This window comes from Trichomycterus rosablanca, chromosome 9, assembly GCF_030014385.1.
Source record: "Trichomycterus rosablanca isolate fTriRos1 chromosome 9, fTriRos1.hap1, whole genome shotgun sequence".
NCBI classification, from domain to species: Eukaryota; Metazoa; Chordata; class Actinopteri; order Siluriformes; family Trichomycteridae; genus Trichomycterus; species Trichomycterus rosablanca.
Window position 1 is genome coordinate 36759518 of NC_085996.1, and position 23632 is coordinate 36783149.

The window sequence follows — 23632 nt, forward strand, 5'->3', positions numbered from 1 at the left end:
ACCTACAATATTGTAAGGTTACACAGATATTGCCCTATTAGACAGTTAGGCTAAGGATGCCATCAGTGACAATACATCTGATATATGTTCTGCGTATTCTGCAGATGAATGCACCACACAGTAATATAGTGAATAATGTGTAGGATCAGGTCCCTGCTGAAAATATGACATTTGTCTGCTGTATTAGTGGCTTTACCACCTACAGATATAACACTAAGTGTCTTTGGATGCCAAACTAACAGTAGCCTTCATGTAATGCACTCGAGTTCGTTCCACCCCCTGAGTGGTTTGTACACTAAAGCCAAATCCTGTTGATTTTACTTGTCAGTCATCATTAAATCTAATGTGTGGTGTAGGGTGGAAGTGAGGAAAGCCTCAGGGTTACTGAGCTTTAGGGCTGACTGCATGATGAACAAGTAACAAGCTATTTTTTCTCCAGGTCCTCTTAAAGTATACTTGCAGGCTTTTTAAACAGGAGAAAGCGTAAGTGTTTCTCTACCTACCACAAGGAGACTGTCCATTATGTCTAAATGCATGTGTTAAGATTGTGGGTTTGAAGGAAACAACCAAAGTAGGGGCCAAATTCTCTTAGAAACAGTAAATGACAAACACAGATTCATGACAATGCAGCAACTCCTGTCACTCACTGTCCATTTTATCAGCTCCACTTACCATATAGAAGCACTTTGTAGTTCTACAATTACTGAATGTAGTCCATCTGATTCTCCACATACCTTTTTTTTAGCCTGCTTTTACCCTGTTCTTCAATGGTCAGGACCCCCACAGGACCACCACAGAGCAGGTATTATATAGGTGGTGGATCATTCTCAGCACTGCAGTGACACTGACATGGTGGTGGTGTGTTAGTGTGTGTTGTGCTGGTAGAAACTTTAAATTCAATCATCCTGGCATCACAAGAGTAATATACTGTATTTGGCTAATCTGTAGTTTGTGTATTTATAGTAAACTTTAATGGTTTACTAGTCTGGTTAATCAAAAACGACTGAAAAAACCAAAGACAGAAAAAGCTAAGCTTACACCGATCAGCCATAACATTAAAAGCAGCTCCTTGTTTCTACACTCACTGTTTGTTTTATCAGCTCCGCTTACCATATAGAAGCACTTTGTAGTTCTACAATTACTGACTGTAGTCTATCTGTTTCTGTACATACTTTTTTAACCTCCTTTTACTCTGTTCTTCAATGGTCAGGACCCCCACAGGACCATTGAAGAACAGGGTGAAAGCAGGCTAAAAAGGTATGTAGAGAAACAGATGGACAAATTGTAGAAATTAATTGTAGAACTACAAAGTGCTTCTATATGGTAAGTGGAGCTGATAAAATGGACAGTGAGTGTAGAAACAAGGAGGTGGTTTTAATGTTATGGCTGATCAGTGTATATTCAGTTAAAGATCTAGACACCATGTGGTAAAACATAGGATGTGAACTTTTTACTGGCTGTTATTTTGTTGCAATAATTAACAAAGTGAGATATGATAAGATATATCTGTACATATCTACTACAATATCAGTTTTAAATAAACCAATTACATACAGATGGGAAGGTAAATATGCTGCTACCAAACTATCTACTCAGTTACTGTTTTGAGAATTTCTTTCATGTCTGTATGGGATTTATTCTAATAGTTTTCTCTCACCTCTCAAATGTCTAGGAACACATGGATTAACACAGCTCGATGCCAAAATAATGTAAACATGCATTTATTTATTCACTTATTTTTGTATTTATTTAAACCAGGGTTGGACTGAACCCACAGAAACACTGAATGACAGGAAGACTACACAGACAGTGTGTCAATCCCTCTTAGGGCATCTCACACTCATTCCTTCACAGCTAGATGCACTAAAAACTCACCCAAGTCCTCAACGTTGCTATGCAGCACCCACACTAGCTGCTGCACCACAGGACACCTTAATATTACAATACAGATAGGCTTGTTAAACGTCTCTTTCTAAAACCTTTTATTTATTTTTGTTGGTAAACTGTGCTTAAAAGCAAGACTATATTGTGAATAGAGATCATTTCACATTGTACCTGGAATAGGAACTAAACCAGAGTACTTGTTTATTTATTTTATTTGTTTATTTGGATTTTTAACATCATATTTTACACACTTTGGTTACACTCCTGACAGGAACGGTAGTTACTCGTTACACAAGATCCATCAGTTCACAAGTTTAATGTCAAACACAGTTGTGGACAATTTTGTATTTCCAGTTCACCTCACTTGCACGTCTTTGGACTGTGGGAGGAAACTGGAGCTCCCGGAGGAAAGAAAGGACCTGGACTGCTCCACCTGGGAATCCAACCCTAGGACCTTCTTGCTGTGAGGTGACACTGAGGCTACCCACCGAGTCACCTAGTCACTGAGTGCGCTAAAGTACTTGAAGGAAACCCATGCATACATGGGAGACCATCTCTGTGCCACCCTCATTCCAAAACAATGGGCAATAGTGTGGCTGTACTGCCATAGAAGCCTCATTCATCTAATAATGAATCTAGTTGAGGTTACAAAGGTACTGGAGTTTAGGTCTGAACTATGTGTTGGTTAGTCAACTTCAAAATCAACAAAACATGTCTTTATGAAATGCTGTAATGCTGGAACAGTAAAGAACTTTAACCAAAGTTGGAAACACACAAGAATATTGAAAGCACTCAAGTTGTATTCCCTTTGTGTCAACCAAACCCTTCTTCATGCACTCGACTGCCTAATATTAAGGCATTTATCACTTTAGGGAATGTTGTTCATCACTTCAGCCAATGCTTTACATTATTATGGGAATCCTGGCTATATAAATCTAATCAATTAAGCTCCTAATTCAAAGGTCTGGTTCTGACTTTGTCTCTAGAAGCAATTTGAAACTCAGAGTTTCCTTGCAAAATATACTTCAGCTGTTGGTGGTCCTGCCCTGTGAGCTTGAACGGCCTGCCATTTATGTCTGAGTTGTTGTTGCTTTTAGACATTTCCACTTCACAAAAACAAGACTCACAACTGACCTGCTTGCTCAAGCAGGAATTGATGGACGGTCATACTGCACAGAATATCCAGAAACTTAGCAAGTGGGACCCACACTTCAGGTCTAGAGTGAAGACAGAAAGCCAGTAAAACAGCTCTGTGGTGTCATCAAGAGAGAGGATTATCAAGTGCTCTGCACCCCACCCCCAGGCTTTGCCAGCATCTTTTAATTGTCCACTAAGAGTCTCTGCTGTAAGCAAATGATGATGAAACCCTGAACTCTTCAGCCCCAAACTGCTGTATAATGGAGCTTCTCGGTCAGCCACATGAAAGCCATTCATCCCCACTACAGCCTGTGGTAGACCTGCAAAAGATGAGGGAAGCAGAATGGATAGCTGTGGCTTGAACCTTCTCACAAATTTTATCGACCTGCGATGGTTTCAAGTCTGTAATGCATCACGAGCAAAGTGGATTCATCCACACCGAGTACGAAATACAGTTCAGGGTCTGAAGAAGATGAACGGCTGAGCAAAATTATCACCATACAGTGTGTGGCCTGTTCCGGTGGTGCCATAAAGTCTGCTCTGTCTTAAACTGCCAACAGGGAAGCATTCGATTGTTCTCAGATTTATCGGTCTAGTCTTGAGAAAATGGAAATCAGGAAAAATGGTCAAAGTCTGCAGAACAGCACAGTCACATAAGTCATCTCACAATATCATAATAGCTGTCTGAGGTTAGGAAAAATGTCTGACCTTTTCAAAAAATGACTTTGATTTATGTGACCATGAAAACCTGCATCTTTCAAACCACTTTGTTTTATATTGAGACTGGATTTACATGTGGAGATGTACTGCCACCTTGTGTTTGTTTAACAGCATGAACTACCATCTAGTTTACATTCTTTGTTAATATAATAGTTTTAATTCTTTAATTCTTTAAAACTCCAGCATGATTTCCATCATTCACCACCTGACATTGCATAAAATGATTTTTAATTAAGCTTTTAAATAAGAGAAATGTGGATAAACAGGAGGCAGTTTAAAAATGAAATCTTAAACGAATTTAGTTGCTTCCCCTTTACAAAAATGATATTCAACCCTGAAGTGTTGGTGCCACACAGCCATAATGTCACGGGACCTTGTGGGTGGCACTGTCACCTACAGCAAAAAGGTCCTAAGTTCGATCCCCAGGCGGGAGGGTCCGAGTCCTTTATGTACGGAGTTTGCATGTTCTCCCCTCGTCTGCGTGGGTTTCCTCTGGGAGGAGAAAACGGTTAAGAAAGTGAGTGTACACCGATCAGCCATAACATTAAAACCACCTCCTTGTTTCTACACTTACTGTCCATTTTATCAGCTCCACTTACCATACTGACTGTAGTCCATCTGTTTCTCTGCATGCTTTGTTGGCCCCCTTTCATGCTGTTCTTCAATGGTCAGGACCCCCACAGGACCACCACAGAGCAGGTATTATTTAGGTGGTGGATCATTCTAAGCACTGCAGTGACACTGACATGGTGGTGGTGTGTTAGTGTGTGTTGTGCTGGTATGAGTGGATCAGACACAGCAGCGCTGCTGGAGTTTTTAAATACCGTGTCCACTCACTGTCCACTCTATTAGACACTCCTACCTAGTTGGTCCACCTTGTAGATGTAAAGTCAGAGACGATCGCTCATCTATTGCTGCTGTTTGAGTCGGTCATCTTCTAGACCTTCATCAGTGGTCACAGGACGCTGCCCACGGGGCGCTGTTGGCTGGATATATTTTTGGTTGGTGGACGATTCTCAGTCAAGCAGTAACAGTGAGGTGTTTAAAAACTCCAGCAGCACTGCTGTGTCTGATCCACTCATACCAGCACAACACACACTAACATACCACCACTATGTCAGTGTCACTGCAGTGCTGAGAATGATCCACCACCTAAACAATACCTGCTCTGTGGTGGTCCTGACCATTGAAGAACAGCTTGAAAGGGGGCTAACAAAGCATGCAGAGAAACAGATGGACTACAGTCAGTAAATGTAGAACTACAAAGTGCTTCTATATGGTAAGTGGAGCTGATAAAATGGACAGTGAGTGTACAAACAAGGAGGTGGTTTTATTGTTATGGCTGATCGGTGTATTTAAGCTGAAGAAAAGTAAAAGTGTTGACTATTATTACTTTTTAAACAAGATGTCCTTTACTAAACAACAATCTAATTAACGAAAAAACAATCTAGAAATTGTGTACTTTAAATCACATTGATGTGATTGATGCAAAAAGACACAAAATGATTGTGTTGACTGTCCAACCCATTATAGCTCACCCAGATAGCATTAATAAATCCTTGATATCCTTAACTACTGCATCTGGGTCAACTTAGAATGTATTTAAAACTTACATTAATGACCCCAAGATTAAACACTAGGACATACCTCAATAGTCTCCTCATTGACTAGATCTAAATTCACCTTTTGGATGTGAATCCCGCTGCACCACCCGCTGCACCACCTGGGCGCCTCAGTGGTTGTTTCTTTGCTCATTTTCATTTATTTCCTTAAGATGTCTTAAAATGAATAAAATCTGAAGGCTAACAATATTAATTTAGATCTAACTAGAATATGTAGACACATACAGTATTTTACTAAAAATGTGGTTCCATTCATGACAGGACAGGTAGTTACAGGTTACCCATAATTCATCACTTCAAGTTCAATGTGAAACACCACCATGGCCAATTTTGTATCTCCAATTCATCTCACTTACATATCTGTGCACTGTGGGAGGAAATCAGAGCTTTTGAAGGAAACCCACACAGACACATGGAGAACATGCAAACTCTACACATAAAAGGGGGCAGTTGTAGTCTAGCGATTAAGGTACTGGACTAGTCATCAGAAGGTTGCCGGTTCAAGTCCCACCACTGCCAGGTTGCCACTGTTGTGCCCTTGAGCAAGGCCCTTAACCCTCAATTGCTTAGATTGTATACTATCACAGTACTGTAAGTCGCTTTGGATCAAAGCGTCTGCGTCTGATGTGGTCAGACAGGTCGTTTGACAAATCTACAGCAATCACACAATGCATTCATGTTAACATTGACCACATTTTTAACAAGACCATTTTAAATAGACAATTTTAAACCCCTTTGATGCTGAGAGAAAAGCTCAATATCAGGAAGGTGTTTCTAACAAAGTGGCCAGTGAATGCATATCCAGTTAAACTGAAATTATCTCAAAGTTCAGCATTGTCACATCACTCCCTTACAGACTTGCCATCTACTATGTGCGCAATAACCTTAAATCAACATACATATACATATATTCAAGAATTATATACACAGAAAATACATCCAAGTGATAGTATTTCCAATCAGTTTAGTGCAGAGCTATTTATATAGTTATTTGTAATTAAATGCTGGTTGTTTTCCTTCATTTTTCTGTTACACAGACAGACTTAAAACTCTGTCATGCGTTCCTCATGATTCAGAAATTTGATCAGTCTTCCAGGGATGGGTAACTTCTTCAGTTTCCTGAGTCTGTGGACGCCGACCAACTTGCGAATCTTCAGTCTGCAGAGCTGCATAAGCGGCCGTGGGGGCACTTAAAGAAAAATACAGAGAGATGTATATACTGTTAAAATGTTCTAATACATTGTGTGGATAAAACTGTGAACAGTGAATGAAGCAACATACACTGATCAGCCATAACATTAAAACCACCTCCTTGTTTCTACACTCACTGTCCATTTTATCAGCTCCACTTACCATATAGAAGCACTTTGTAGTTCTACAATTACTGACTGTAGTCTGTCTATCTCTCTACATGCTTTGTTATCCCCCTTTCATGCTGTTCTTCAATGGTCAGGACCCCCACAGAGCAGGTATTGTTTAGGTGGTGGATCATTCTCAGCACTGCAGTGACACTGACATGGTGGTGGTGTGTTAGTGTGTGTTGTGCTGGTATGAGTGGATCAGGCACATCAGGCACATCACTGCTGGACTGAGAATAGTCCACCAATCAAAAATATCCAGCCAACAGCGCCCCGTGGGCAGCGTCCTGTGACCACTGATGAAGGTCTAGAAGATGACCAACTCAAACAGCAGCAATAGATGAGCGATCGTCTCTGACTTTACATCTACAAGGTGGACCAACTAGGTAGGAGTGTCTAATAGAGTGGACAGTGAGTGGACACGGTATTTAAAAACTCCAGCAGCGCTGCTGTGTCTGATCCACTCATACCAGCACAACACACACTAACTCACCACCACCATGTCAGTGTCACTGCAGTGCTGAGAATGATCCAGCACCTAAATAATACCTGCTCTGTGGTGGTCCTGTGGGGGTCCTGACCATTGAAGAACAGCATGAAAGAGGGCTAACAAAGCATGCAGAGAAACAGATGGACTACAGTCAGTAATTGTAGAACTACAAAGTGCTTCTATATGGTAAGTTGAGCTAATAAAATACACAGTGAGTGTAGAAACAAGGAGGTGGTTTTAATGTTATGGCTGATCAGTGTATATAAAAAATTTACCAAAGAACCACAGCATAGACTTACTTGCTTTCTCTTTGATGCCAGCCCAGTCAGGGTAGCTGTCCAGGTGCTCAGTGAGTCTGGCACAGAGCTTTACATCTCCGACATAATCCAACAGCACGTCTATGATGGGTCCGGCCCAGTGGCTGTACGTGTCGGTGGAGACTACCTCACAAAACTGAAAGTAACAGTAAAAATGTTCCAAACAATAAGACATTCCTAGATTTGCATATGAGAATGAGTGAGAAAGAAAAAAACCAATGGTAAGTATTTTGGGTGGATGAAACATAATTCTTTTAATAGATTTACTATTATTTGGTGTTTGGATAATGGATAACACACATTGGTCCAGTTCTGGTGCCTGTAAAGGCTACAGCATTTTTTATACTTATTAAATAATTCAGTCATCTCTTGTGGATGTGAATTATACCCATTCGGATATAATTTTTTAAATTAAAATATGCACTACATCTGTCTGCATAAAGGCTCAATGGTTGTTTCTTTTTTAAAATGCATTTTCTCCCGATTTAGCACCCAATTTTGTCTTCCGCTGCTGAGAGATACCAGATTGCATCCGAGGAGAGCACGTGCACAGCCCTCCTCTTCTCTCCCCTGCTTTCTGCACAGGCGTCTCTTCTGCCAATCAGGGTCCTTATACAACGTATGGAGACCCACCCACCCACACATGGTCCAGTCCCCACCCTGCAGATACGGTGGCCAATTAGTATCTGCTGCAGGCACTGCCAGTTATGCCCGCTAGGTGGCGCCCAGGTGACCGGTGTTGGTGCACAAGCGTAATATCCCGCTGCACCACCTGGGCACCTCAGTGGTTGTTTCTTTACTCATTTTTATTTATTTCCTTAAGATGTCTTAAAATGAACAAAATCTGAAGGCTAACAATATTAATTTAGATCTAACTAGAATATGTAGACACATACAGTATTTAGATAAAGTATTGTAGCGTCGGCACGGGCTTTACCCAGAAAGCCTTGCGGCAGTGGTGTCTAAGCTCACCGTAGCCGTGAATCCCGTTGTTGGGAGTGGGGTGGCTGCGGTGAGGGTTGGGTAAGTAGCTTATATGTTTGTCTGTTGTATGAATGCATGTGTGTATGAATGGGTGTCTGTCCCTAATCCACTGAATGAACTGCCAAAGGCAGCTCACTTGCGGCCCCGACGCTCGCCTTCCTGCTCGCCCGCGCCACAGTATTTAGATAAGTATTTAGTAATAAAGTTCTACTACTACTACTGTTTTACTAAAAATTTGGTTCCATTCATGACAGGACAGGTAGTTACAGGTTACCCATAATTCATCACTTCAAGTTCAATGTGAAACACCACCATGGCCAATTTTGTATCTCCAATTCACCTCACTTACATATCTGTGCACTGTGGGAGGAAATCAGAGCTTTTGAAGGAAACCCACACAGACACATGGAGAACATGCAAACTCTACACATAAAAGGGGGCAATTGTAGTCCAGCGATTAAGGTACTGGACTAGTCATCAGAAGGTTGCCGGTTCAAGCCCCACCACTTCCAGGTTGCCACTGCTGGGCCCTTGAGCAAGGCCCTTAACCCTTAATTGCTTAGATTGTATACTATCACAGTACTGTAAGTTGCTTTGGATCAAAGCGTCTGCTAAATGCTGAAAATGTAAATGTAAAAGGACCCGGACTGTTCCACCTGGGACTTGAACCCAGGATCCTCTTGCTGTGACAAAGCGGCGCTACCCACCGAGCCACCGTGCCAATTACTTAAATTACTTAAATTACTTACATTTTGTACTTCAGCAACTACTCCGTCCTCTGAAGCACTCAAACTCATTTATAGGTCAATTTAAGCGCAGTTGTTGGAGTAATCAACAAAACTTTGTGGGAAATGCTGTTGCAGACCCCTTTAAAGATGGGACTACAAGTAACTTTGTGGGCCAGATTGCATGTATACCACAAGGCCGCCCAGGAAGGATGGGTCCCTGCTGAGTCTGGTTCCTCTCAAGGTTTCTTCCTGTAATTTTAAGGGAGTTTTTCCTTGCCACTGTCGCCCTCGGCTTGCTCAATAGGGGTTGTTGGTCTGTTGGTCCTGGATTCTGTAAAATTGCTTTGAGACAACGTCCATTGTAAAAAGCGCTATATAAATAAATTTGACTTGACTTGACGACCACAAAACTAACCAGAATTCAGCCACACTAATTGGTAATGGATGTATACAGTTAAGCGTACAGCCATGCAACACCCATAGACAAAAGAGGTAGAAGTCCTCTATGTGGCACTATCATAGGATGCCAGCTTTCCAACGATGCAGTTCCTCATTTCATGAATAGAGTTTTTACAGCTGAGCAACTACACAAGCCTAAGATCACAATGTTCAATGTCATGTTTGAGCTTAAACCTATACCCTTCCAATCATTATTCCAGAACCTTAACTTTAAAGCCATCATGCCAGCTATATAATTACTAAAATGCACCATTAATTGCAAGCATTACGTAACATCAAAGCATTACTAATGCTCTTGTGGTAGAATGAAAGTGAATTCCAAAACCTAGTGGTAACCCAGTAAATGGCCAGCCCTATTTTCCACAATAACAAGGTTAACCCAAAATTGGAGTTGACCAAGACTGGGATTTTAAACTCATTTCACCCACCTGCACACATGTGCTCTGTGATGTAGCCCTTTCCTCTCTGTAGCGCCTCACATTTCTCTCACGGCGTGCCAGATTCAGTGGCGGATGAGGATTGCTACCATACACGCAGTTAAAGCATGACAAAGCGTCACAACCATTATCCATTAGGTACTTAAGCATAGTCAGGTACTTCATACAGAACATGACGGTGGCAGGGAAGGTGGTCGGGTGTGTGGGGATGTAAGCACTGACGTTCGCTCCGTGCTCCACCAGTAGGGTCACCGTCTTTATACATCCCTGCCTCAGAGCTACAAGCAGAGAGCTGAACGTGTCCAGGTTGGGATTGGCACCAGCCTGTAGCAGCATGGTGGTGGCCTCAACGTTGTTATTAATGACAGAAAAGTAGAGGGCAGTGCTTCGGTGGTCCTCGTACAACTTCCGCCGTTCCTCAGACAGCACAGCGTTGACGTCAAAGCCAGCATCGATAAGCAGCTCTAGGATCTCGTCTCTGTTGCGCTCTGCTGCCAGGTGGAGAGGACTGATGCCACTGCGTCTGACACGGGCCTTACTGGTGGCAGAGATCAGCATGGACACAATTCTGAAAGACAAAGGTGTTACAGATCTTAAGACTGAAGCTAATGATTACACTGGCATTGATAATGTAGTGCTATAACAAAGCAATGGTAATAAATGACAAATGAGGCATGTTTAGCACTGTGTCTTATAACCTTTGTAATTAATGAGAAGGGCGGCACGGTGGCTCCTTGGGTAGCACTGTCGCCTCACAGCAAGAAGGTCCTGTGTTCGATCCCCAAGCAGGGCGGTCCAGGTCTTTTCTGTGTGGAGTTTGCATGTTCTCCCTGTGTCTGTGTGGGTTTCCTCCGGGAGCTCCAGTTTCCTCCCACAGTCCAAAACATGCAGTCAAGTTAATTGGAGACACTGAATTGCTCTATAGGTGAATGGGTGTGTGTATGTGTGTGTGTGTCTGTCCTGCGATGGACTGGCACCCCGTCCAGGGTGTTACTGTGTGCCTTGCGCCCATTGAAAAGCTAGGATAGGCCCCGTGACCCTGATTGGATACGCAGTTAAGACGGTTAAGCGGTTATGAGTGAGTGAGTAATTAATGAGACAGTTTATAATGGTTTGGGAACTGAGGACACTAATTGTTGTAGTTTTCCAAGTGGAATTTTTCTTGATATGAGACTTCAGCTGCTCAACATGCTGCTCAACATGCTGCTCTCCACTTCATGATGCACTGTACATATTCAATAGGAAACAAACCTGGACTGCAGGCAAGCCAGACAAGCACACATTCTGTGTCTCTGAAGCTATACTGTCGTATAATGTACAGAATGAGGCCTGATATTATCTTGATATTAACCACAGACTTCCTGGGAAAAGACGTCGCCTTGATGGCAAGACTTCTCTCTAAAATATGTGGCGGAATATACATCACTGCTGCAATGGTACATTTACAGATGCAGTAAATTAATGTATGACTCTCTCTTTGTGTAATAGAGTTTCAGGTTGCATGACAACAATTTTCTGAAAGGACTCTCGAGCCCATGTGGCTATATTTATCACAGAAGCGTTTCTTGTGCAAAGTTGTCTGAGGTCTTGAAGGTCAAGGTCTTAGTAGTCTCTGCCCTACATAAATTGAGATTTCTCCAGATTCCCTGCATCATGTATGGTAGATGGGTAAAGATTTAAATGATTTGCAATGTTGTATTAAGAAAAACTTGTTTTTAACTGATTGACAGTCGAATCTCATGAAGTTTGGAACACAGTGGTGACCGTTATTATTTGACATACTGAGCTTAGTCCTTCTTTTACCTTCACCTGCTTATTATTGAATGTTTAAAGCCTCAAATCTAGGGTGTTACATGTCCGACAACATACAACACATAAAACTCACTCACTTTCTCACTCAACCACTTATCTAATTAGGGTCGCAGGGGGGTGCTGGAGTCTATCCCAGCTTTTCAATGGGTGCAAGGCACACAGTAACACCCTGGACAGGGCGCCAGTCCATCGTGAGCAGACACACACATAAACACACATACACCCATTCACCCATTCACCTGTAGGGCAATTCAGTGTCTCCAATTAACTGCATGTTTTTTGGACTGTGGGAGGAAACCGGAGCTCCCGGAGGAAACCCACACAGACATGGGGAGAACGTGCAAACTCTACACAGAGAGGACCGCCCCGCCTGGGGATCGAACCCAGGACCTTCTTGCTGTGAGGCAACAGTGCTACCCACTGAGCCACCGTGCCGCCCTAAAACTATCTTATTATTTTTTAGTTCTTTAGTTCTACTGTACAGTGAAACATTTTAAAATGATTGTTTCTGGTAATTCAAGACATGACAGACATTGAAGATACAGATTAGTTTTAAAATTAGTTTTCTTTGTTTTTAATTCAAATAAAATAATTCAGTGAAAGAGCAAAAGAACACATAGTTAGGGCAAGAAGACTAGAAACGTAATATCATTTACATTGACTCTATACTATAGTAAGAATGAAGCTTGGGTTAGGGATGTTACACGTTAATTAAGGACTTTTCAGAACTACTACCAGTCACTGGGACTTACTGAAGTGCTTTGTCATTATTGCAAGTCGACCAGTAACTGAACAGGATGGTGCTATAAACCGATGCAAAATCATGAGACACACTCAGAAGTCCACATGCAGGTCATTCTACTACAGTACCTGTCCCACAGTTACCTGTCATCGTCACGTTGCGCTGCGATATGTATTGGCAGCAGGCCAGCTTTGCCCGACTTGTTGGCATCTGCATTCTGAGATAGAAGAAAATCCACAATCTCAACGTGACCATTTTTACAGGCTTCATACAGCGCTGTGGCTCCGTCTGCTGCCTGACTGTTAATGTCAGCTCCTGATTTCAGAAAGAAGCAGAAGATACACCAATCAGCCATAACATTAAGTACCACCTCCTTTTTTCTACACTCACTGTCCATTTTATCAGCTCCACTTACCATATAGAAGCACTTTGTAGTTCTACAATTACTGACTGTAGTCCATCTGTTTCTCTACATATTTTTTTTAACCTGCTTTGAGTGTTAGTGTGTGTTGTGCTGGTATTAGTGGATCAGACACAGCAGCGCTGCTGGATTTTTTAAATACCGTGTCCACTCACTGTCCACTCTATTAGACACTCCTACCTAGTTGCTCCACCTTGTAGATGTAAAGTCAGAGACGATCGCTCATCTATTGCTGCTGTTTGAGTTGGTCATCTTCTAGACCTTCATCAGTGGTCACAGGACGCTGCCCACGGGGCGCTGTTGGCTGGATATATTTTTGGTTGGTGGACTATTCTCAGTCCAGCAGTGACAGTGAGGTGTTTAAAAACTCCAGCAGTGCTGCTGTGTGTGATCCACTCATACCAGCACAACACACACTAACACACCACCAACCACCAACATGTCAGTGTCACTGCAGTGCTAAGAATGATCCACCACCCAAATAATACCTGCTCTGTAGTGGTCCTGTGGGGGTCCTGACCATTGAGGAACAGGGTGAAAGCAGGCTAAAAAGGTATGTAAAGCAACAGATGGACTACAGTCAGTAATTGTAGAACTACAAAGTGCTTCTATATGGTGGAGCTGATAAAATGGACAGTGAGTGTAGAAACAAGGAGGTGGTTTTAATGTTGTGGTTGAACTTTTGCTAGAATAATGAATGATAATCTGGTGAAAACACGTTTTTTTATTACCATTTTTTAAGAGAAACCGAAGCGCTTCTACTTTTCCACTTTGAGCTGCTACAAAGATGGGCGTGACGCCGTACACGTTGGCCGTGCTGATCTTGGCTCCTGCTTTCACCAACATCTCACAGATCTCTACGTTGTTCCTGCACACGACCTCATGGAGAGCAGTCCAGCCTTGTATACAGCTTTTGTTTACTGTCGCATCGTGATTCAGCAGCATCGCCACTATAGCAGAATTCTCTCTCTCACAGGCTGATGGGTACAAAAAAAGAACAATCATAATAATTTGCACTGTGTCATTGTTTTAATAATTCATTTTCACTAATCTATATGTTCTAGTCAGGGTCCTGTTGGATCAGACGTCACCCTAAAACTGTGAGGCAACACTCTGTACAGGGTGCCAATGAAGCACCTAATATTTGGGGGAATTTTTCTTTAAGAAATTAAACTATTATAATGTCACAGAATTCAATAACAGTGTAAACAGCACACATTATTGTGTGAAATACTAAACAAATAATATATGACCCAAAAACAGAGTTATTTCATTTTTTCCCAATTTAATTTACATTTGCACAATTTAGAAGATGCTTGTATCCAAAGTGACTTACAGTTATGACTGAATATAATTTGAGCAGTTGAGGATTAATGGCCTTGTTCAAGGGCCAAACAGTAGCAACCTGGCATTGGTGGGGCTTGAACCAGCAACCTTCCTATTACTAGTCCAGTACTTTAAACACTGAGTTACCAGTGCACCTTCATTTTCATCATTTCATTTTTGACTGGCAGCAGGTCGAGTAACGACGGGAAACACTGGGTGCAAGGCAGGAATGCACTGGACAGGGCGCTGGTCAGTTTAACAATCCATCAGTTTAATAATCTATCAGTTAAATAATCCATGAGTTTTATAATCTATCAATTTAATAATTAATTAATTTAAAAATATATGAGTTTAATAATTATTAAACTCATATATTTTTAAATTAATTAATTATTAAATTGATAGATTATTAAACTGATAGATTATTAAACTAATTGATTATTAAATTGATAGATTATTAAACTAATTGATTATAATCAATTAGTTTAATAATCTATCAATTTAATAATCAATTAGTTTAATAATCTATCAGTTTAATAATCTATCAATTTAATAATCAATTAATTTAAAATTATATGAGTTTAATAATCAATTAGTTTAATAATCCATAATTTTTATATTCCATCAGTGTAATAATTCATCATTTTAATAATCAATGACTTTAAAAATCTGAGTTTAATAATCTATCAGTGTAATAATCCATTAATTTAATGCTCTATCAGTTTAATAATCCATCAATTTAATAATCCACTTGTTTAATAATCTATCAGTTTAATAATCCATCATTTTAATAATCTGTCAGTTTAATAATCCATAATTTTAATAATCTGTCAGTTTAATAATCCATAATTTTAATAATCCATCAGTTTAACAATCCATAAGGTTAATAATCCATTAATTTAAACATCTGAGTTTAATAATCCATCATTTTAATAATCTATCAGTTTAATAATTCATTAATTTATTAATCCATGAGTTTAATAATCCACACATTTAATAATCCAGCTGAACAAGAAAAAACATCTCTAACAAGAATTAATGGAACAATTGACACTTGTAACAGAGCTGATTTTGTTGAGGGTGATGGATTACCATGGACCACCGGTACCTTTATAGAGCGGCGTCTCCTTGTCCTTGTTTGCGATGTCTGGATCGGCTCCTTTATCAAGCAGACACTGCACACAGTCCTCGTACTCCTTCGACACCGCCAGCAGAAGAGCGGTCTGATCTTTTAAAGTGCGCTTGTTGATCATTCCAGGCTGAACTGTGACAGAGTTAAACACAAGAACTGTACAGATGTGGGAAAGATACTGATTTATTAAACAGATTATCAGGATACAGGATTAATGGGTGTAGATCATTTTTCTAATCCTACCTCTAAGGAGAGCTTTAATACATTGCTCTTTTCCATAGTTGGAAGCTTCGTGAAGTGGAATCCAGCCATCTTTGTTTGGCATGAGAAGGTTGCAGTCTGGTTTTTTGATGAGTTGTCTCAGAGTTCCCACATCGTCATCCCTAATAGCTTTTACGATCGGGTCCACATCTCTATCAGAACGCAAGACATGAGGTTTAGAAAATGATGAGACAGAGATTAGACTCAAACCGTGTTATGTGATAAATCTTAAAACATTATAAAATCATGGGCATCATTATAGAGCTGTTTATTCTTTGCTGCTGTAACAGCACTGTTCTGAGAAGGCACTGCACTTGATTTTGCCCTGGTTCATTGTTGGTGTTTGAATCCAGTTCACAGATAGGCATACACTGATCAGGCATAACATTATGACCACCTCCTTGTTTCTACACTCACTGTCCATTTTATCAGCTCCACTTACCATATAGGAGAACTTTGTAGTTCTACAATTACTGACTGTAGTCCATTTGTTTATCTACATACTTTTTTAACCTGCTTTCACCCTGTTCCTTAATGGTCAGGACCCCCACAGGACCACCACAGAGCAGGTATTATTTGATGATTCTCAGCACTGCAGTGACACTGACATGGTGGTGGTGTGTTAGTGTGTGTTGTGCTGGTATGAGTGGATCAGACACAGCAGCGCTGATGGAGTTTTTAAACACCTCACTGTCACTGCTGGACTGATAATAGTCCACCAACCAAAAATATCCAGCCAACAGCGCCCAGTGGGCAGCGTCCTGTGACCACTGATGAAGGTCTAGAAGATGACCGACTCAAACAGCAGCAATAGATGAGCGATCGTCTCTGACTTTACATCTACAAGGTGGACCAACTAGGTAGGAGTGTCTAATAGAGTGGACAGTGAGTGGACACGGTATGTAAAAACTCCAGCAGCGCTGCTGTGTCTGATCCACTCATACCAGCACAACACACACTAACACACCACCACCATGTCAGTGCCACTGCAGTGCTGAGAATCATCCACCACCTAAATAATACCTGCTCTGTGGTGGTCCTGTGGGGGTCAGTAATTGTAGAACTACAAAGTGCTTCTATATGGTAAGAAGAGCTGATAAAATGGACAGTGAGTGTAGAAACAAGAAGGTGGTACTTAATGTTATGGCTGATCGGTGTATAATTATGTACAGCAGTGTATGTTTATAGAGTCACTCTACTCACTCTTCCTTCTCTGGTTTGACTTCTACAAGAGTGCCGTCGTATCGTCGATACGCCACCATCCGCTGACCGTTCCCAGTAACAAAGTGACTGACTATCACAGACTGTTGGTTACTGTTGTCCCTACAAAGACAAATAAATACATGTGCTTGATCAGACCATACTGGATTAACTAGAAAGTACAATATATCTTGTCGGCACTAATAACAAATACAGTATAAATGTAATGAACTGATGAAATGAAGAGAATGAGTAGAATGGTGGGGCGGAACCTGTGCTGATGGAAAGTGAGCAACACGGACACTATAAAAGGTCGGACTCTCTGGGGGATCGGGAGACTTTGTTTGGAGCAGTATGTCGGCCAACTGAAAGACTGATTAAAGTGCTGGAGCTGGATCAAGGAGGATTCGCAGAGTCGATGACGGGCCAGCGAGAACTGTTAAAGAAAGGACTATGAGACGCTGGTGAAGGACTCTTTCTTGGAGCGAGTTGGTGGCACGGTGAGGTTGCCGGACCACGTGAGACGCTGTGTCGAGGCTGGTCGCGGTTATGGTGCCAAGGCTTCCAAACTTTTAAGAATCCAGATAAATAAGACATGTCGTCCACTGTAAATCTGCCAGGACTAATTCCATCAATCTCTGGAAGGTACTTGGCGCATTACAAAGTCCAAAGGGGAGAACATTAAACTCAAATAGACCTGTTCTGGTGGCAAAAGCAGTTTTCTCTCTATCCTCGGCATCAACCTCCACTTGCCAGTAACCACTGGCTAAATCCAATGTGGAAAACCACTCAGCTGCCACAAGAGAGTCCAGAGCGTCATCTATCCTGGGTAAAGGATAAGCATCTTTTACAGTGACCTCATTCAACTTCCGGTAATCAACACAAAACCGGAGGGTCCCATCTTTCTTCCTCACAAGTACCACGGGAGCCGCCCACGGACTATGCGAAGGACGAATAACCCCATGGCTCAGCATACTCTGAACTTCTTGCTGCATCTCCCTTTGCAGGTGTATGGGAACCCTCCTGGGAGCTTGCTTCACAGGAGGAGCATTGCCAGTATTGATACGATGCAAACTCAATTGGGTACGTCCAAGATCGTGGGGTCCTAGACTAAAAACTGACATGTTAGCATGTACCATGCAGCAAGAAGTTCAGAGTATGCTGAGCCATGGGGTTATTCGTCCTTCGCATAGTCCGTGGGCGGCTCCCGTGGTACTTGTGAGGAAGAAAGATGGGACCCTCCGGTTTTGTGTTGATTACCGGAAGTTGAATGAGGTCACTGTAAAAGATGCTTATCCTTTACCCAGGATAGATGACGCTCTGGACTCTCTTGTGGCAGCTGAGTGGTTTTCCACATTGGATTTAGCCAGTGGTTACTGGCAAGTGGAGGTTGATGCCGAGGATAGAGAGAAAACTGCTTTTGCCACCAGAACAGGTCTATTTGAGTTTAATGTTCTCCCCTTTGGACTTTGTAATGCACCAAGTACCTTCCAGAGATTGATGGAATTAGTCCTGGCAGATTTACAGTGGACGACATGTCTTATTTATCTGGATTCTTAAAAGTTTGGAAGCCTTGGCACCATAACCGCGACCAGCCTCGACACAGCGTCTCACGTGGTCCGGCAACCTCACCGTGCCACCAACTCGCTCCAAGAAAGAGTCCTTCACCAGCGTCTCATAGTCCTTTCTTTAACAGTTCTCGCTGGCCCGTCATCGACTCTGCGAATCCTCCTTGATCCAGCTCCAGCACTTTAATCAGTCTTTCAGTCGGCCGACATACTGCTCCAAACAAAGTCTCCCGATCCCCCAGAGAGTCCGACCTTTTATAGTGTCCGTGTTGCTCACTTTCCATCAGCACAGGTTCCGCCCCACCATTCTACTCATTCTCTTCATTTCATCAGTTCATTACATACATTAAACTGTGGTCACTTGGTGAGGCAGGAAGACAAAAATGTCACCTTATGTAGAGAGGAAATCCAAGAACTGCTACAACTGGGTCTGCCAGAAATTATAATCTCCTGGAACATAAGTGACACTGTGTACTGTTGAGCAGGATTTATTAAATGTCGACCCTTGAGGCTGGTGTGCAAAAATGTTTTTGTTTGGTTCATGTTATTAGATTTTTCAAAGCAGTCTCCAAGGCTATGGCTAAGTAAAACTTGCCTGATGTGTACAGTAAGGCCCATGTTACAGTAGTAATAATGATTCTTAGTACACATCTACACCATTTTAACCTTAATACTGCCAGGTTAATTTAACTTTTGACACCCTAAAACTGCTTTTGGGTCTATAAACTTAAACATAAAGTCTGGGATGCTTAAGTGGAACAGTGGTCTAATAAGCTAGTGTGTTACCGCAGAGACTCCAGTCTGAGCCTTAACATTGCCACTGGTCTGATCAGGCAACTAATAGCCGAAATTGGCCGTGTCTGATAAAGGGAAGGCCAGACAGGGATCCAGTTCTTTCTAGTACAACAGCTAATCCTGCTGCCAGTAAAAAGAAGGCATCACACATGTCAAAGGAGGTGTGTGCTAGACACCAGGCAAATTAGCAATAAATAATACTGGAAGAAAAAGTTATTATTGTTTTTTTTTCAAGCTTGTTGGGAATTCAACTAAACTTGTCATTTAATGCTGAAACAATATTTGTATATTTTCAGTGTGGAAGCTGAAGAGAAAGAAGTTGACTGACACCAGAGGGAAAGTTGGAGGTTGTGCTGCTATTTTTCTCCTTGGTGGAATATGAACTTTGGGAAGCAATTCAACTGGACTTCATCCTATTTTGTTGTCAGACTCTAACAAACTGAGACAGGTGCAAATGGTCCACATGACCTGTTTAGTGGATATCATGTGTCTGAAAGCAGCAACTCAGTCAGTGTTTATAGAATTAATTGAATGAAATACTTTTTTTAATCAAAACAATATATATATATATATATATATATATATATATATATATATATATATATATACAGTATATATATATACTGTATTCACTTGTGCATGACCAGATTAAAACTGGGTTTTTCTTTGGTTTCATCCATACTCATTGCTAACATGCTTTTTAAAATTCATTATATAAAAAAAGTTTCCAAAGCAATGGAAGAATTTTTATATTAGGCAAGAATGGCCAAAAATTCCACTTGTATGTACATATGTATGTTTATGTATTTTGAACATGTCCGAACTTTTCTGGAAACTGGATTTTTGAATTTAATTTTGGTTCTGCTGCTTGTTATAATGAGCTCATGTTTTTACTGTGTACCTGGGTGGGTTGGCAGGACATGGGGGAGGTTCAGCCTGTGGTGTCTGACGCCGAACTGGTTGTGATGGTGGATTTGGTTGTGTTATAGCTGGTGTCGGCCTGTGCTGTGGTACGAGACTCTTTGTGTTTTCGGCTGCTGAGGTGGAGTTCTGTGATTCAGCGAGGCTGCGTTCGATGGCCAGCTGGATTTGCTCGTCATCAGACAGGTAGCTGTACAGACAGAAGTCATCCGTGCCCAGTGTGGGACCTCTGGAACCCAAAACAGGCCCACTGGCAGCTGCCATGATGGGATCCTGTGTCCTGAAAGATAGTCAGTACAAGAAGTTTATCATACAATGCATAATCATGCTAATGTGGGTGAACAGCTTTAGTTAATGTTCATCAATCATCAGAATGAAGGAAATTATGAGATCTGAGAGAGATCTTTGTCAGTGTAATGATTGTTGGTGCCAGATGAGTTGCACCTTCATGGGGAATTCTGTATTTTTGTATTAAACATCTTTGGACTGTGTGAGAAAACCCGGAGGAAACCCACACACCCCATCCACCTGGGGATCAAACCCAGGACCAGTGATGGCATAGTTACCTTGAAAAAGTAATCTGATTACTGATTACTCCTTTAAAAAGTAACTTAGTTACTTTATGGATTACTTGATTTTAAAAGTAACTAAGTTAGATTACAAGTTACTTTATTAGTTATATAATGCGGACTGACCAACACTATTACGCTAAATCAGCATTGAAAATTGACTTTACTTTTAATAGCCTTCTACAATGCTGGAGCTTCTTAAAACGGAAGATTTTCTTTTAAATAGAAGTGTTATTTACCTGCTATTAAATTGTTTTCCAACAAAATCCGCCCAATTTGGCAGATATTCGCCCAATCTGGCAACACTGGAATGCGCAGAGCCAGCTGGCGCTTTTACTCGTAGCGCGCCACGAATACTACTAAATAGTACTACTGTACTTCTGTAATGGTGTTGGTGGTTGACATTTATGTTGAGTGTATTACTGCACTGTTTTGGTGGAGAACTACTCATCTGAGGTGCGCTGCTCCTGCGTGCAGAAATGGTTCCGCAAAAAAATTGCCGGCAAAGCGGTGGTGGGGGGGCCAGAGGGGTGGCCGAAGATTACTTTATGGTGGTCATGGCAACCACTGGCCACCCCCTGGCTCCGCCCCTGCCAAGAAGAAAGCAAAAATATATTTTCACTAAGGAAAATGACAAAAATAGTAACGCACAGTAACTTGGATAAGTAACTTTAATCTGATTACTGGATTGGAAATAGTAACGCGTTAGATTACTCGTTACTGAAAAATGTGGTCAGATTAGAGTAACGCGGTACTAAGTAACGCGTTACAGACCATCAGTGCCCAGGACCTTGCTACCCACTGAGCCACTGAGTCGGCCATCATCATTCTGTTTAAACACCAAGAGATCAGCAGGATCAGCTAGAGATCTGGCGCCAACTACCATGCCTCGGCCAAAGTCACTTAGATCACATATTTTCTCAACCCCACTAATTACATTCAGCATGAATTAAAAACATCAGTTGTCCAACATGGGCACAGATTTGCACAGACATGATCCAAAACCCTGTGGAAATTGTAGGATGCAGGTCAGAGGGGAACTACAGGAGGGGAAGGGGGGGCAGGTGCACTGGGGCCCCTGGGGCCTCCACGACATGAACTCAACCACCCACCTCACTGCTCCCCCCCATTGGCTGCACGTATTATGCATGTATTATGGCAAGCCAAACAGAAAATATATAGCAAACACTGATATATATGGAATAAAACATATATATGACATTTGTTGAGGGGACCCAACATTTTTTTTTGCACTGGGCCCCATGAGCTCCTAGTTACGCCACTGATGCAGGTAGCTGTGGGTAGGGGGGTCTGGGATTTGAAATGGGATATTTAACACTCTCATAGTCAGGTGTCCACATATTTTTGCCATATTCTGTATGTCTGACCCAGTCTTCCTTGTCTAGGAGAAAGCAAGTCATGGCAGGACATGCATACCTGTCCTTTAATATATTAATAGAGACCGAACCCTCTCGAGTCTGCTTTATCTATTACATTAGTGTCTTTCTTACTCTCTCAAATACTAGTGAAGAGAATGTTGAATGTGTACGACGTTCCTGCAGTGAAACAGTATAATAATAATAATAATAATAATAATAATAATAATAATAATAAATTAAGCTGAACGGACTGTGAGACCCATTCATGCATTTTGATTACATACAGTTTCCAAATGCTCAAACCACACATGATAATAAAACACAAAATAATAGTTATGATTAGTTATGATATCATAATGTTCAATAAGAAACAACACTTACCAACTTCTAAATGACTTCCTTAGCTTTAAACACAAAACAAACACTTGTTTTCATTAAAACTGTTGTTTCAAAACTGGATCCTGTCCGCATGGCCTCCTGATCTGTTTATAGCTCATTTCTGACACGTCCACATGATCTGTGGGGTGCAGGGTGCCAGCCTCCTAGCTCAGATTGCTGAACTAAATTTAAAGAAGAGCTAAAATGCTTCTGTGAGGAAGTTTCATACACAACACAAGACAAAAATGCAAATAAACGTGTTTAATGACAGTTTAATACAGATAAAGCCACTGTGGAATGAAAATTGTAGCTACAGTTCTACATGTATTGGTGGAAATATACCAAAAAAGATTGTAAGTCTACTCTGTGGGCTACATCAGAAGATGCAAAAAACAACAACAAAAAAAATCATTTGAGTTCTCTTTGATCCTTAAAGCCTTGTGCAAGCTCTCAGTCAGGGTTGCCAGATATGAATGCCATATGCATGGCATAGTATAACCTCAAATCAGATGAACCTGAGCTTCATTTATTAATAAACATTCATTCCTGCATTTCAGACCTGCAACACATTCCAAAAAAAGTTGGGACAGTAAAGCATTTACCACTTTGTAATGTTGCTGTTCCTTTTCACCACTTAAAAGAGGTTTTGGCACCGAGGAGACCAAATGATTTAGTGTTTCAGCTTTTATTTTGTCTCGTTCTTCCTGCAAACACGTCTTAAGATGTGTAACAGTACGGGGTCGTCGTTGTCACATTTTTCTTTTTAAAATTCTCCGCACGTTCTCTATTGGGGACAGGTCAGGACTGCAGGCAGGCCAGTCCAGTACCCGTACCCTCTTCTTCCACAGCCATGCCTTTGTAATGTGTGGTGAATGGAGGTATATTAACTAGTGAAATTAAGCTGACCAGACAAAACATAAAATATCTCAGGTTCAAACTGTCTGCAATTAAATAAAAGTTAAAGTAAAAGTAAGGAACACTGTATTTTTATT

The 23632-nt window shown here is 41.3% G+C and overlaps 1 protein-coding gene across 3 annotated transcripts; it reads right to left on the bottom strand.

Moving 5' to 3' along the window:
* Nucleotides 1–5056: 5056 nt before the first annotated feature.
* Nucleotides 5057–22706, bottom strand: asb2a.1 (ankyrin repeat and SOCS box containing 2a, tandem duplicate 1). 3 transcript variants are annotated; one of them, XM_063002354.1, is made up of 11 exons: nucleotides 22644–22697; nucleotides 21123–21473; nucleotides 20295–20594; nucleotides 17034–17153; nucleotides 15813–15982; nucleotides 15546–15701; nucleotides 13843–14088; nucleotides 12834–13005; nucleotides 10128–10704; nucleotides 7511–7664; nucleotides 5057–6552 (listed from the first exon to the last, which is right to left on the bottom strand). In XM_063002354.1, the coding sequence occupies exons 2-11, from the start codon at nucleotides 21332–21334 to the stop codon at nucleotides 6407–6409; spliced, it is 2253 nt and encodes a 750-aa protein (XP_062858424.1). In that variant the 5' UTR covers nucleotides 21335–21473; nucleotides 22644–22697; the 3' UTR covers nucleotides 5057–6406. The 3 variants fall into 3 exon arrangements, with proteins under 3 accessions (XP_062858424.1, XP_062858426.1, XP_062858427.1); XM_063002356.1 differs by lacking the exon at nucleotides 21123–21473 and having other exon boundaries at nucleotides 22644–22706; XM_063002357.1 differs by lacking the exon at nucleotides 21123–21473 and having other exon boundaries at nucleotides 20295–20587; nucleotides 22644–22694.
* Nucleotides 22707–23632: the final 926 nt, after the last annotated feature.